The sequence below is a fragment of the Leptopilina heterotoma genome, unplaced genomic scaffold (assembly GCF_015476425.1).
Source record: "Leptopilina heterotoma isolate Lh14 unplaced genomic scaffold, ASM1547642v1 Lhet_99, whole genome shotgun sequence".
Taxonomy (NCBI): Eukaryota; Metazoa; Arthropoda; class Insecta; order Hymenoptera; family Figitidae; genus Leptopilina; species Leptopilina heterotoma.
The window spans coordinates 1,445,589-1,461,435 of NW_025111206.1; the positions used below are offsets into that span (position 1 = coordinate 1,445,589).

The window sequence follows — 15,847 nt, forward strand, 5'->3', positions numbered from 1 at the left end:
ATAAGTAAATTTTTGTTTCAATTTTAAAGAATTTTTTGGTTTAGAGTTTTGAATTTTTTTTTTGGGTTCTTATTCGAAAATTTCAATTATTTTCCAAAATTAAAAATTTTCTTCTAAGAAACAGAAATTATTGAGAAATAAGTAAATTTTTGTTTCAATTTTAAAGGTTTTTTTGGTTTGGACTTTTAAATTTTTTTTTTGGTTCTTATTCGAAAATTTAAATTATTTTCCAAAATTAAAAATTTTCTCCAAAAAAAAATAGGAATTATTGATAAATTAGTAAATTTTTTTTATATTTTAAAGGTTTTTTGGTTTGGAGTTTCGAATTTTTTTTTCGGTTTTTAATGAAAAATTTCAATTATTTTCGAAAATTAAAAATTTTTTTCCCAAGAAACAAGGATTATTGATAAATAAGTAAATTTTCGTCCAATTTAAAAGTTTTTTTTGGTTTGAAATTTGGAATTCTAAATTTTATATTGAAAATTTTGAAAATGAAAATTTTCACAAATCAAATATTGTTTTTTGTATTAAAAAAGTAGTACTGCAAAAAAAACTGAAAATAAAATACGAGAAGAATCCTAATATTAATTATGAATCTTCAAAGTTTGAGTTTTCAATTTTTTTCTCAAGGGCTTTTCCTGTTTCTTCTAATTTTAATAAAAAATTTTAATTATTTTCCAAAATGAAAATTTTTATTTAACAATAAAATTGATTTGATAAATAACTAAATTTTTGGTATAAATTTTAAACTTTTTTTGAATTCTACAAATTTTTTAATTGAAAAAAATTTTATAAATGAAATATTGTAAAATTATTTATTTGAATATATTAAAAAAGTAGTACCATAAAAAACTAAAAAAATTCAATAAAAATAATTGATTAAAAATAGGTTTTTTTTCCATTTTTTATTTTAAATTTCGTTAAACGGGAAATGATCGCCGACAGGTGGTAATTTTTACATCAAGATCACTATGAATTTGTTTCAAGTGAAAGTTCTTTATCATATATCCAGATGGTACCACTTGTACTATAACCAAGCCCACTTATTTTATTAATTTATTTATTTATTAACCCCTGACTTAAATAGTTTTTCTAATTAAAATTTAAAAAAAAATTATATTTAACATTAAATTATATTTTAATTTATATTTTAATTAATTATTATAGTAATAATTATCACTTCTAATTTTAACAAGAGAAAGAAGAGTGAAAAAAAGAAATAGAAAAAAGTGTAATAATAATAATAATATTAATTAATAACATTAATAATAATTTTTAATTATTACTTTCAATTTTGACAAGAAAAAAAAGAGTAAAATATAATAGCAAACAAAAAAGAGAAAAATATCTACAAAAACAATTTTTAAACGAAAAAACAAGAAAAAGATGTACGAGTTCAAGAAGAATAATTTTAAATAGAAAAGAAAAAAAGGAATAAAAAAAATGTTTGAAACGAAAAATAGAAGAAAATGTCAAAAGGATAAAAAAGGGGAAAAGTCAAAAGGATCAAAAATTTTTTCATACCGACAAAGTACCATAAAAGTTAAACAAATTTTAAATTGAAAAAGCAAAAAAGGAAAAGAAATAAGAGTTCAAGAAGAATAGTTTCAAATATTTGCATAAGAAAAGAAAAAATAGGAATAAAAGAAAAATGTTTCAAAAAAAAAAAAAAAAAAAAAAAAAAAAAAAAAATAGGAGAAAATGTCAAAAGAATAAAAAAAGAGAAAAAAGTCAAAAGGATCAAAAATTTCTTCATACCGACAAATTACCATAAAAGTTTATAGCCAGCCTATTGAATCATAGAGGTCGAATAATTTTTAAACCTAGATTCATTTTTCCAACGCGATCATTATGCAGAATGACGCCACAATGTCTTCGTTTATCATAAATTATTCAGACGATCCAATGTATGACACATTGAGAAAAGTGCAATGTTCGCGATGATTAATAATGATTAATAATATAGGCAAATAGAAAAAAAAACAGAGGCGAAAAAATTTTATTTACCTATTTTATCCGCAATTTAAGATATTGTAAATTATTTCGATTGAGAAAATATATTGTTAATTCATTTGGAGGAAGTGAAAATTATTTAATAGAAATTTTTCTAATATATTAATAAATAATATAGTCTACATAACAATATAGTCAAATATAGTCCAAATAATAATTTTATTAGCCTAAAATGTTAATTTTAAAAAGTCACAGTAGTAAACTGTCCGTACAATAAAAAATTTATAAAAAAAAAATATAACGAAAGTTTACAAAAATAAAAAAATTATCCTAAAAATGTAAATAATGAAAACTAAAAATAATAAAAACAATAAAAAAAATAAAAATGAAAATTATAAAAGAAAAATTAAAGAAGAATCTGACGGACAGTCAAAAAAACACTTAGTCCAATGTCATAATTTCGTAATTTAAAAGAGACAAATTAAATTTTAAATTCTTTTTGATGGAAAGGCGAAGAATTTAATTTTGAACACTTCAAACGAATAAAAGTTGCAATTTGAATAAAAATTACAATTTTCCGTCAATAAGAAACATTTGTTAAATTTTAGGTTCTATTAATTTATTATTATTTTAGGTTTTATTATTTATTTATTATTAACAGAAAATTATAATTTTCATTGAAATATAATTTTAAATTACGTTTACAATGTAGAAAATAAAATTGAATTTTTGCAATTATTTGTAATTTCTTCAAAATTGAGTTTTTTTAGTGTTTTCAACAAAAATTTAAATTAGAAAATTTTTAAATTCTATTATTTTTAAAATTGCTAATTTTAAAGACAGTAAGAAGTTAGCGCGTGAATTGTTGCTAGTAAATATAATATAATTGACAAAAAACGATAATTGAAATAAAAATTATAATACCAAAGTTAATAAAAATAATAAAAATAAAAATTATAAAATTGCAGTTAATAAAAATAATAAAAATTGATAAGAATAATAAAAAAAAAATTAATGGAATAATAAGAAAAGAATAATCAAAAGAAATCAATTTTAAAAACTAAAAGAGTTGAGGTTTATGATTTACTGAAATAATTAATTATTATAAATTACAATTTTACTTCTTCTATGTTAGGATAAATAAATACTGATTAATGAAGAAATATTACATTTTTAGTCAATATTGTGTAATCATGTTTTATATAAATATACAATTTTATACCTACAATAATATATATTTACATAGCACTGTTACATACTACCCATTGAACCCACAATCACTAAATTACAATATAGAATTATGAGATGTTTGTTTTTAATAAGTAAATAGTTTTTTAAAACTTGTACAATTGTTACGTTACAATATTTTCCCTCAAATATTTATTTTTACTTAAAGTTCCTTCGCTCTCCTTTTAAAAATTATTTTCCTGTTTTTTGTAGACTTTAATGATTAACATATTCCTAGTCAGATTATATAATATCTCCCTTCAATGTGGATTCAGTAGTAAAAGTCAGTTACGGTCAGACGAAATTCTTTAAATTTCATTATTGGGAAATTAATTTCTATTAGCTTCAATTAAATTAAAAGAAATTTTTTTTAGAGTTGTAATTTTTGACTAGTAGTAAAAGAAATTTTTTCCAGTCATAGTCGATTTTTTGATTCAGTAGAAAAGGAGAATTACAGTAAGACGGGAATTTTCTAGAAAAGTATTTCAAATAGAAGTAGTAATTTTTTAGTAGAAGAAGACAATTTTGGTCAGACGGAATTTCGGATGTTTTTTATTTACTTTCAAGTAGTAAATTTTTTATTAGTCAGACAGAACTTTTGGAATCAGTAGAAAAAGACAACTATAGTAAGACATAATTTTTCTAGTAAATTATTTCAATACGGCCACAGATTTGCTAGGAGAAAAAGACCCTATTTTGTCAGACATATTTTAGGAAATTTTTTGTATAGGTAGTGAAATCATTTTCAGATGGACGGAATTTTTCTAATTAGCAAATTTTATATTAAGCCCAACATAAGTTTTATCACCAGTAGTAAGAGACAACTTTAGTCAGACAAAAGTGTATTTTTCTGTATTGATTGTAACTTTTTACTAATAGTAAAAGAAAATTTACGTCAGACGAACATTTAAAAAAAAATTTATTTCCAGTGGTAAAAGACAGTTTTAGTCAGACACTTTTGTACAGTCAGTGGGAGAAAACTCCACTAGTATAAAAACTTTTCCTAAATTTAGTAATTTTTGTCTCAGTAGTAAAAGAAAAGTTTAGTCAGACTGAATATTGTGGAGTTATTCGAAAAGTAGTTTAAGTAGTACAAACATTTTAAGTCAGACATTTTTTCCTATTATCAGTTATACAATTTTTGGTAAGACAAATTTTGCCTAATATTTATAATTTTCAGTAGTAAAAAACTACGTTTAGTCACACAGAAATTGAATTTTAATTTTAGTTACAAGTATAGTAAAAATCGAATTCACTAGAACAGAATTGTTTGGAATTTTCTACAATTAATTTTAATTTCTAAACCAGTAGTTAAATCTAATTACAGGAAAAGAAAATTTTAGATTTTTGCAAATTTCGACACTAGTAGTACAGACTAATCCTAGTAAGACAAAAGTTTGAAGAATTTTTCTGACCTTAGTCCCAGTGGTGAAAAAAAGTTTTAGTCAACCAGACTTTGGTATCAATATATATAGTTACAGATAATTTCAAAAAAAGAAAACTGCTTTTCCGTTATAATTTTTCCATATCAGTGGTATAAAACAATTTTAGTCAGACAAAGGTTATTCTTACAATTTTCCTAGTGGTAATTTTCCCAGTAGAGAAAGATACCTTTAGTCAGACAATTTTATCCTAAACTTTTCTAGAATAAATCCCTTCATAGAGTTTCAAAAAAGAATTCTAAATTACATAACAAAAACGTTTAGAGATTCTTTTAATTTTTAAAATAAGTAGCAAATGACAAGTTCCCTTTCTGGAGGACAGAAAAAAACGTTAATTTCCCATCAGTAGAAAATGTCAGTTACAGTCAGACAAAAAATGAATTTTCCATAAAATCGAAAAAATTCCTTCAGAAATTCTTTTGAAAATTCTTTTGAAAATTTTAAAAAATATAAATAATATTTTAAAAGATATTTTTAAAGATATTTTTAAAGATAATTTACAGTATACAATATACAAGAGTTGGAAAAGAAAAACGAAATTTAAAAAAATCAAGACTCAGCTTACAAATAATATGGCTGGTTTGAATTTTCGTTTATAAATAAATAATACTTATAACAAAATGATCAGTTCTTCTCTTTTCAAATGTCTTTAAATTTTACAAAATTGTTTCTTAAAATATTAAACAAACAAGAAAAGTAAAAACAATAAATATGTAGCATTTTTCTATTTAAAAAAAAAATTGTTGCCCTAGAGTCACTCTCGTTAATGAGTTTAATGACTTGTCTAGATGTCAAGCGCCTCCAGCAACGGTTGAGCAATTCAAATCACCTATAAGGATACTGCAATCGATCTACTTTGGATTATCCGAAGGTAAACCCTTTATAGCGAATGCTCCTCGAAATATTGGTTTAAAAACCTCCAAAACGCTCTGCGTTCGAAGCGCTGAGTTCTGAAATAAAAAATAGATTTTTGTAACTTGCGAAATTTATTAATTGAAACTTATTAATTTATTAATAATTTATTTATTTATTTTATTATTTATCTCTATTTGTTTATTAGTCTATATTAATTTTTTTTAAATTTCTTTTTTATTTAATTCTTTATTTACTAACTAATCTATATTTATTTATTTTTGTATATTTAATTATTCATTAATTCACTAATCTACATTTTTTTTTATATTTATTTATCTATTTTTATTTATTTAGTTTTTTATGTAAAAAATTTTTTTATTTACTCATTCACATAAATTTATTTTATTTTTCCATATTCAATTGTTTTCTACCTCACTAATCTATATTTATTTATTTATTTTATAATTATTTATTAAGTAGCAACAATTCACGCGGCTAATATTTTAGGGTAAAATTAGCAATTTTATAAAAATAATAGAATTTAAAAATTTTTAATTCAAATTCTTGTTAAAAAAAACATTAAAAAATCCAATTTTGGAAAAAATACAAATAATTGCAGAAATTCAATTATTTTCAAGAGTGATAAAATTCTTCTCATAAAATTCAATTATCTTTCAAATTTCAAAAAAATTCTCGTCCAAATCCCAATTATCTTTATATAAATAACAGAAAAAAAAATAATAAAAATTTCTCAAGAATTCAATTATTTTTATAAATAATACAATTTTTTTAAGGAATTCAATTATTTTCATAAAAAATAATTAAAAATTGGAGAAAATAATTGATTTAAAATGATGAAAATAATTTTTGAAAAATTTACTGTAATAATATTTTTATAATATAAAACAATGATTTTATCTCTCGGTCATTTTTAATTATTATAAAACATTCTTATAAGTTATTGAATTTAAAAAGAAAATTTTTAATTCCTATGGAAGAATAATAAATAACAAATAAATGTAACAGAACATTTTTTTGAGTAAAATTTTTTCCTTTATTTTCTAAAAATTTAAAAAGTTTCAATTTCATGTTCAATTAAAATTTGTAATTTACAAATAGAATTTTATCTTCAATTATTTATTTACTAATTTATCTATATTCATTAATATTTTTTTATTTATAGTTATGTATTTTTATTTATTTTTCTATCTTTTTCTAAATAGTTAACTATTTAGTTACTTATTTAAATCCATTCTTATTTTTTTTTATCAACGTTTATAAATATATAAATTTATTAATATTTCCCATTGCGAAATGATATCAAAATTTTTTTCTTCGTACTCTTTATGTACCTATTAATGTAATTAATAAATAAATAACTAACAAATATACAGAATTCGATAATTAATCTTGACAAGACAAAAAAAATAAAAAATTAAATGATTAAACGAACTTACCTGTAAGTGAAGTTCTATCATAATTGTATGAAGCGCCTCTTCTGAAGAGATTATATATTGTAGTACCCCCCAGGTGTCTCACTAACGCCACACTTTTCAAAGATAATAGAAAAATTGAACTATTATCTGGAATCCTACTTTATCGACTCTCCCTCTCCTCGAATCTAGCTCATTCCTTTAAAGTATTGCCGTAATATATGGGATTCTATTTTTAGAATAACGGGATAATTTATTTATTTTTAACTTAAATTTACGGGTGGGAAACATCTCTTCAGAAGAGGCGCTTCATACAATTATGATAGAACTTCACTTACAGGTAAGTTCGTTTAATCATTTAATTGTATTTCGCGCCTCTTCTGAAGAGATTATATATTGTAGATGTTTAAAGATCATTACGGCAATTTTTTTCTTGCAAAGTGAGTAATTAATCTTTATTATGATTTTTATAACATTGTGTAATACAGATCTTTGTTAATAGTAATAATTCAAATAATTATGAAATTATAATACAGAAAAAGGTAACAAAAAATTTTTCTTATTCTAACACAGATAGCGCAAACAAGTTCCGATCGTCAACTACATCTCTTTTATAAAACTTCGCAAATGTGTTGGATTTTTCGGTCCAACCTGCTGTTTTCAAGATGGTATCTATATTAATACCACCCCTATGAGCCGCTGAAGTAGCAGCATGACGAGTGCTATAAGCACTAAAAACTTCAGTGTTAATTCCGCTTTTCGTCATTACGTCTTTTACCCAGCGACTCAATGTTTGTGTAGTGATCGGATTGTAAGGTTTCTTGAACGATAGTAAAAACTGTTTATTCTCGCCCCTTAGTGAACTAGTTCTTTCTAAATATTCTTTAAGGGACAAAACCGGGCATATTAGACTGTTCTCAGTATAGTAAGGAAGGAACAAGGTAGGTTGAGGCCTATTTATTTTTGAAGTCTTGATTTGATCCGGGATCTTAATTTCAATTCCATTATCTGATTCCTTAATATTTCTAATATCTATTGATATTAAGGTTTGAAGCCGATGTCCCGTCACTAGGGCTAACAATATTGCTATTTTCGAAGAAAGTTTACCTAGATTTAGATCGCTATTTGGTCCCCACTTCGAAATAAAATCTAGTACAATCTTCGGATCCCATGTCGTATTATATTTCGGTTTAGATGGTCGCAATTTGGATGCACCCTTGAAAAATCTTTTTACCCTGTCATCTTCGGCTAAATTTGTGCCGTATATTAATGCGATTGCGGATCTAAAGGAGTTTAAAGAACCATAGGACATTCCATTTTTATATTCATTAGTAAGAAAACTTAAAATGTTTTGAATTGAGCCTCGGAAAGGATCAATGTTTTCAAGACTGCAAAACTCCCACCATTTTTTCAACCCGCAATCGTACTGTTTCTTAGTTGAATTTGTTAATGATGAAAACATAACATCCGCTGTTTCCGCTGATACTTGTTTCATTTGGAATGCCTGTTTGATAACACGTTCGCAACCAGGGTAAGCGTTTTCCACATTGGATGGGGCTCCCTGTTAATAGATTGAAGAAGATTAACACTTGGTTTAAAATATAAGGGCTTAGAAATTGACAATTCTAGAAATAATGGAAACCAGGGCTGAGCTGGCCAGTAAGGTACGATTAAGATTCCTTTTGCGTTTTCAAATTTAATTTTTTGTAAAACTCTTAATATTATAGAAAAAGGTGGAAATGCGTAAAAAAAATATTGTTTCCATTTTAGAGTGAACGCATCTACAGCGTAGGAATCGGGATCTCTTTTCCAGGAGACGTAGCATCTACACTTTGTGTTTGATCTTGATGCGAAGAGATCAATCTGTGGTTTACCAAAATTTTTAACAATATCATCGAAACATTCTCTATGTAACGCGTATTCCGTTTCCGGTTCTAGTTTTCTTGACTCAAAATCTGCTTCTTTATTTTTCTTAGATGCTATATATGATGCAAATACCCACAGATTCCTCTCTTCACACCAGATCCAGATTTCTTTTGAAAGGTCATTTAATTGAGGATATTGAACACCGCCTTTTTTATTTATATATGCGATGGCCGTAGTGTTATCCACCCTTAACAGTATATCTTGACCTTTTAATTTTTTCGCAAAGCATTTTAAGCCCATTAAGACAGCCATTAATTCTAAACCGTTAATGTGTTTTGTTTTTTCCTCTTTCGTCCAAAACCCATGAGCACGTTTTCCATTGCATGCAGCTCCCCAGCCAGTGAGAGATGCATCGGTAAAAATCTCAATACAAGGGTTAAAACAGGTGATAGAATTGACTGCTTTTGGAATATTTAACTTCCACCAATCAAGATCGGATAGTGAAAGATTTTTTAGAGACATAATTGCTTCAAAATTGTCATTATTCTCTCTAAGAGCCAAAAATTTTTCGTATTCAAAGTTTCTTGTATATACACGACCGTATTTTAACGTACAACAACAAAAACCTAAAGTCCCGATAAACGACGCGAATTCTCGAATCGTGCATTGTTTTGTATTTTTAATTTTATTAATTTGCGAAATAATTTTCAATTTTTTATCTGCTGGAAGTTCGACAGTCATATTTTCTGAATTATAATCTAAACCTAAATATCTACATTTCAGCGAAGGTACAAGATTACTCTTCTTTAGATTAATAACAAAACCTAACTGTTTTAAATAAGAACAAGTTACATTTACATTTTGTTCGCATTCATTTTTTGTTTGTCCAAATAAGAGCATGTCATCCAAATATATAACCGACTGTAACCCCAGCGACCTTAAATGAAAGATGACGGGTTTCATTATTTTAGTGAAAGTATAAGGTGCTGTACTCATCCCAAACGGTAGACAGGTATATTCATAAAGTTTCCCAGAAAACAAAAATCTTAAAAACTTCCTATCATCTTCTGCGATTGGAATTAAATGGTACGCGTCTTGTAAGTCAAGAGTTGCCATAAAACAACCAGGACTTATTATTCGTCTAACCGTCTTATCGTCCTCTAATTTAAAATGATCAGTTTTTATAAATTTATTTAAATTTTTTAAATTCAAAATGAGACGATACGAACCGTCTGGTTTCGGAACTACGAATATTTTTGAAATAAATTGATCCTTACAAGGATCAACTACTTGAATGGCACCCATTGCCATTAAATCATCAATTTTCTTCTCTATTATATTAATTTCAAGTTCCGACCATTTTGTTTCTTTAGGAACTGTTAATTGATATACATTAAACGCGAAAGGAATCTTATAACCTGTAATCCAGCTTAAAATTATTTTAGTGGGTGAAATTTTTTCCCATTCACCAACAAAATATTTTAAGCGCCCTGCATGTTTTACCTGATTTAATTGCGTTCCTTGTTGAACTTTTTCTTCTTCATTGGATCGTTGTAACTCGTTTTCTGGCCGCGCGATGAGAACTTCTGCCCGGTTTGTGGAAATTGACGTCTCGGCGGTTGACGACGTGCCGGGCCTCTCAAGTTTTTTGGCGAATTGTTCGGTTTTTTCATCTTTAAAGCTCCGCTTGATGTAGCTAACACTTTTGTCGCCTTTACTTGTTCTTCTAAATTTTCTCCAAATAACCATTCACCTACTTGAGTGGAATTAAGAGTTTCTCGCATAGAACCATCTATGTTTTTCAAAATGAGGTTTCTACGAATTGATGATTGATCGAACTGCAAATCTGCGATTATTCTGAGGACACTGCTCACTATTCCCAACATTTCGAGTTTTTTCTCATTGTCCAGAGTGAACGCAAAAGATGCTAAATTCATGAGCCCTCCAAGACTAGCAGTAATTTTTTGTTGCGTATCGACAATACGTAGATCTCTTTTTATAACAGGATCTTGTAAGGCGGCCTTTACTGCAGCGTTTAATTTTGGTGGATCCAAAAACAAACAATTTTTTGGTGGGGGAAACTTAACCATCAAAATTTTCTTTTCTTCCCTTGGTAGTCCTTTTTTGATAATTTCAGATATTCTTACGGCCAAATCCTCATTAGCTTCTGGCGCTAGAACTCTTTCTGGATCAATTCGGCTACCAATAACTTTTAACTCTTCAATAGAAAGCGAATTTATTGTGTTTGCCGATTCAGAGATTTTTCCCGATTCAGGATTTTTGTCGAAAGTGGATATTTGTTCTTTATTTGCAACTTTATTTGTGTCTGTATTTTGTGAAATTTCATTTCCACGTGCATTATGGTTACTTGCAGAGGAACCTGATTGCACTTGATTATCATTAATTTCCACTTCTTTGAATTTATTATTTTCATCGTCAGAGTATTCGTCTGTATATACTGTTTGACTTTCAGAATCAGTTTTTTGATCTGGATAACGATAACTATAACTATCTCTAGACGAACTCCGACCTCTATACTTTTCTCTTGACGGCATTTTAGATCGTCGATCTTCGTATTTTCCTAAAATAAAATGTATTATTTTAGAATACATAATTTTATTTTATTCATTATTATTACTATTATTTTTTGAAGATTAATAGTTTTTCGAATAATAAATATTTTTTATGCATACAAACAACCGCGGACGGTTTGTACACCGAACCATTTTTGGTTATATTATACTGATCGAGCTTGGGTTTGAGCAATATGTTCACAGTTAATGAGAAAATATATAAATTAAAATTAAAAGACAAACATCTTGCAAGATAGAGTCTTATTTATTTATTTTTAAATACTTTATATTTTGACAAAAATAAAGTATATTTGAATCTGCCTCTTCGTACACAAACGTTTGCAGAACGTTGTGACAGACAGTGCTCTTCGCCCTTTTCCACAATCAGTTGCATTTTTTATTAAGGAAAATTAACAAAACTTATTTTTAACTATTTATAATTTTTATATTAAGATTTATATTGAGATTCTCATTTAAGAAAACAAACATTTCTTACGGCATCAAAAATTAAAAACATCAGATTAAAATTTTTACCACGTGTCAAAGCTAACCTCAAATTTTAACTTACTTTTTCGTAATCTATCTTCCATTTCTTCTTGAAAAAGACGCATTTTTCTCCTCATCCACTTGCCGTCACTATCTTCCGACGAACTGGATCTGCTTCTTTTTCTTTTTCCCATTTTATTTTAACTTTTTTATAACTTTGCAATTTTGTGTGTTGACGTTGTGACACACTTGAAAAGAATGAGCTAGATTCGAGGAGAGGGAGAGTCGATAAAGTAGGATTCCAGATAATAGTTCAATTTTTCTATTATCTTTGAAAAGTGTGGCGTTAGTGAGACACCTGGGGGGTACTACAATATATAATCTCTTCAGAAGAGGCGCGAAATACAATTGAAATAATCTTAATTCATAAACGATTTTTCAAATTACAAAACACAAAAAAATATAAAAATCGAAAGAAAAAAGTAGATTTTCATTTATGGTGTTAATGAAATTCAACAAAACAGAATGTCCGGGTCATGAAAGTTTAAGCATTAATTTTCCTTCTATTCTTTTTCCCTTTGACAATCGCAGTGGGAGTGAAAGAGGAAATGATAAATCAAACGTTTAATTATAAGAGCACAAACGATAGTTCAAAATATATAGATATATATATAAAGTAAAAATATAAGAATTTTCCATATCTATTTTATAATCGAGGACAACCGGTCACCCATTATAGATCCTTGCATTCGAAAGAGACGAATCTTGCCGGACATGTATCAAAAGTTACTGACGCACGACATAGGGTAAAGTGCCACAGGACTTTTGCAATATCAATTCAAGTGAAAGGGATTGATCTATAAAATATATGTTCTGTCCACTTACGCGTATGCCACTATATATTTTAAAACGCATATAAATTTAATAAAAATCGATTTTTTTTTTTTTTTTTTTTTTTTTTTTGAAAAAAAAATGCTAAATTACTATATTTATTTCGAAACATTAGACAGAAAAAATAGCAAATTTTTATATAGTTTGTTTATAGAATAGAAAAATTATACACTATATAGGGTATAAATATTTATTCAGTTCAATAGACAATAAAAAATTTGTTTTTAATTTATATTTAAAAGTTTGATGGTTATTATTGGGAAATTTAATATTTTATTAAGAATATTAATTAATTACTTTATTTATTTATTGATTATTAAGAAAATGAATTTATTTAGTGATTAATTTATAAGGTAATTAATATAGTAAGTAATTTAATTCTTGAAATCATTAAACATAGTAAGAAATTAATTTCTAGAATATTTAAAATAGCAAGTAATTAATTTTTGGAGTAATTATAATAGAAAGTATTTAATTTTTGGAGTAATTAACATAATAAGTAATTAATTTTTGGAGTAATTCTCTTAATAGACAAGTAATTCATTTGATAATTAATTTATTAGGTAATTAATTTACTATGTAATTTAATTTTCGGAGTAATAAATATACTTATTAGCCAATCAATTGAGAAAATAACTAATTTATTTTTCAATTAATTTTTGGGTTAGTAACCTCAATTCATTAGGTTACTAATTTATTAGATAATTAATTTTTTGAGGAAATAACTCATTACGCCATTAATTTTCTGAAGACCTAATTTATTAGTTAATTAGCTTTTAGAGAAACTAATTTATTAGGTAACTAATATAGTAAATAATTAATTTTTTACTATAATTATCTTACTAGAAAATCAATTTATTTGGTAATTAATTTATTAAGTAATTAATTTTTAAAGAATTTAACTTATTTGTTAATTAATTTTTAAGTGATTCGTTTTTTGGAAAAATTAAGTTAATTAATTACCATTTTTTTTACTAATTAATGTAGATAGTAATTATTTTTTAGAGAAATAAACTTCTTAACTAATTAATTAATTTTTGGAGTAATTATGTTTTCAGGTTATAAATTTATTACGTATTTCATTTATTAAGTGACCAATTTATGAAGTAGCTAATTTTGTTACTATTTAATTAATAATTTAAATTAACAAATTGTAATTACCATTATGAGGCTACCAACGATTTTACTCAAATTTGTAACCAGAGAGAATCCTGTACCAAAAATTTGCGACGGAACATCCAATGAAACTTTTTTTCTGTCAAATTCTGGAATATCCTCCTCGGTCGTTGAGCGCACCTAGTACAAAAAAAATAATTTCAAAAAAAATTGTTTCTTTCAAGAAATAGAAAATTTTTTTTCAAACGAACCAAAAAAAAAATAATAATAATCATTAAAATCATTACCACCATTATATAATTGTCAATCCCATTTTTTTGCAAGCATCCAATAGAAAGCAAGAGAAGAATTCGGCAAAATAAAATAAAAAACAGTATTGAAAGAAAATTACAAAACTTTATTTTATTTCTTGTACAATTTTTTTTAGTTTCTCTTATAAATATAGTATTTTCACCAAATAAAATCAAAATTCATTTTCGTAGCTTAGAAAATAATTAGAAATAATTGGAAAATAATTGTTATAATAAATAAATATTAAATATTCCCAAAAGTAATTAGCATTAAAAATATTTACAATAATTAGTACGTCATGTAATAAATATGCAATTAATTGTTAATTGCGTCTAATAAAAATAATTATAATTATGATAATAGTAGAAACTAATAATAACTAATGCTAATAATAATTATAACTAATAATAATAATAACTAATAATAACTAATAATAATTAATAATTATCAAGTGGATAAAATCAAATTTTAGTAAATATTAAAATTAAAAATAAATTAGATTTTTTAATTATTTATTATAATTATAATTTTATTTTTGTTCATTATTATAATTTTTTATTGTTGTTATTATAATTATTGTTACTATTACTATTTTTATTATTATTATTATTATTATTATTATTATTATTATTATTATTATTATTATTTTTATTAATGTTTGCTTTTCGTTAAAAATGTTTTCTGAAATTATTTTGTAATAAAAAGGCAAAAGACCTTTTTTGATACAAAATTTTTTTTATTAATATTGCTTAAATATTACTCTCTGCTATTAATATTATAATTATTGTTATTGTCACTTTTTTTCATTATTGTTTATTATTATTATTATTATTATTATTATTATTATTATTAATATTATTATTTATATTTTTCTAAAAATTATTGTTATCATTATTTTTATTCTCTTCCTTATTTTTTTTAATTTAATTTTGTTTTTTAATTTTTAATTTTATAAATTTTTATTTTTAATAAAATTTCTCTGTTAATCATAAAGAATTATTATTGAATTTAAAAAAAAATCGTTTACCATATTAATAGGTCAAGGGTGAAGTAAAAAAAGAAGCCGTGTAATTTATACACAATTTTTGTAATAAAAGTCGTAAAGTTTATTTGACATAATTATCTCATTATCATCATCATCATCTTCATAATATTTAGCGTCTATAGGAGTGTACAAATCCGCTATTTACAATAATTTACACAATTCGCGGTCTCATTCTTATCCTATCGTAATTAAGTACATTACTATTATTATTATTATTTACAGCATTCTTGTGGTAAAATATAGAGGTTTTGCAAACAATGGCCAAAAATCAGGGTTAGGGTCAGTTCTCAATCGCACGTTTTTCAGTTTAAACTGTGTAGGGGAGGGTTTATTGGGTTCCATATGGTCCTTTTTTCTAAAAAAGAGAGAAAAAAAAATAGAAGAAAAAATAACAGTAAAATTATCAATTAGTTCGTCATTTTTACATTTGTTTTTTTGTTTCTTTGTTTTTGTTTCTTTTTTTGAAGGCGAATGTTTGAAACTTGAAGGTGTCGTTTTTTGTCCAAATGTCCAAATTGTTGAAAATAGTTTTTTATATTATATGTGAAAAAAATACAGGCAAGGAAAAAGTAAAAAAAAATTTTTTTTAAGCATTGTTAATATAAATTAATGACTAAAATAATAAATTTACAGCCGTTTGGAGAGAAATTGTATTTATATTGTAGTGAA

At 25.0% G+C, this 15,847-nt stretch overlaps 2 protein-coding genes across 4 annotated transcripts in view; both read right to left on the reverse strand.

The window, feature by feature from the left end:
* Positions 1-3,137: 3,137 nt before the first annotated feature.
* LOC122512465 overlaps positions 3,138-15,847 on the reverse strand; it is a 39,118-nt gene continuing 26,408 nt past the window's right edge. The window contains exons 6-7 of one of the 2 annotated variants that reach the window (XM_043628307.1): positions 13,888-14,022; positions 3,138-5,572 (exon numbers count right to left, since the gene is read on the reverse strand). In XM_043628307.1, coding sequence (XP_043484242.1) covers positions 5,474-5,572; positions 13,888-14,022 — 234 coding nt within the window. In that variant the 3' untranslated portion in view covers positions 3,138-5,473. The remainder of the gene's footprint in view (positions 5,573-13,887; positions 14,023-15,847) is intronic. The other variant, XM_043628306.1, reaches the window with a different exon arrangement.
* LOC122512464 lies at positions 6,941-12,072 on the reverse strand. 2 transcript variants are annotated; one of them, XM_043628304.1, is made up of 3 exons: positions 11,918-12,072; positions 10,280-11,357; positions 8,336-8,471 (listed from the first exon to the last, which is right to left on the reverse strand). In XM_043628304.1, the coding sequence occupies exons 1-2, from the start codon at positions 12,027-12,029 to the stop codon at positions 10,285-10,287; spliced, it is 1,185 nt and encodes a 394-aa protein (XP_043484239.1). In that variant the 5' UTR covers positions 12,030-12,072; the 3' UTR covers positions 8,336-8,471; positions 10,280-10,284. The 2 variants fall into 2 exon arrangements, with proteins under 2 accessions (XP_043484238.1, XP_043484239.1); XM_043628303.1 differs by lacking the exon at positions 11,918-12,072 and having other exon boundaries at positions 6,941-8,471; positions 10,280-10,669.

Bases quoted from the DNA above. Each gene is read 5' to 3' on its own strand.
- LOC122512464 (XM_043628303.1), bottom strand. From the start codon at position 10,525: ATGGTTATTTGGAGAAAATTTAGAAGAACAAGTAAAGGCGACAAAAGT. The intron at 8,472-10,279 runs GTAAAACATGCA...ATCTATTAACAG, and splicing joins AAGGAACGCAATTAAATCAG to GGAGCCCCATCCAATGTGGA.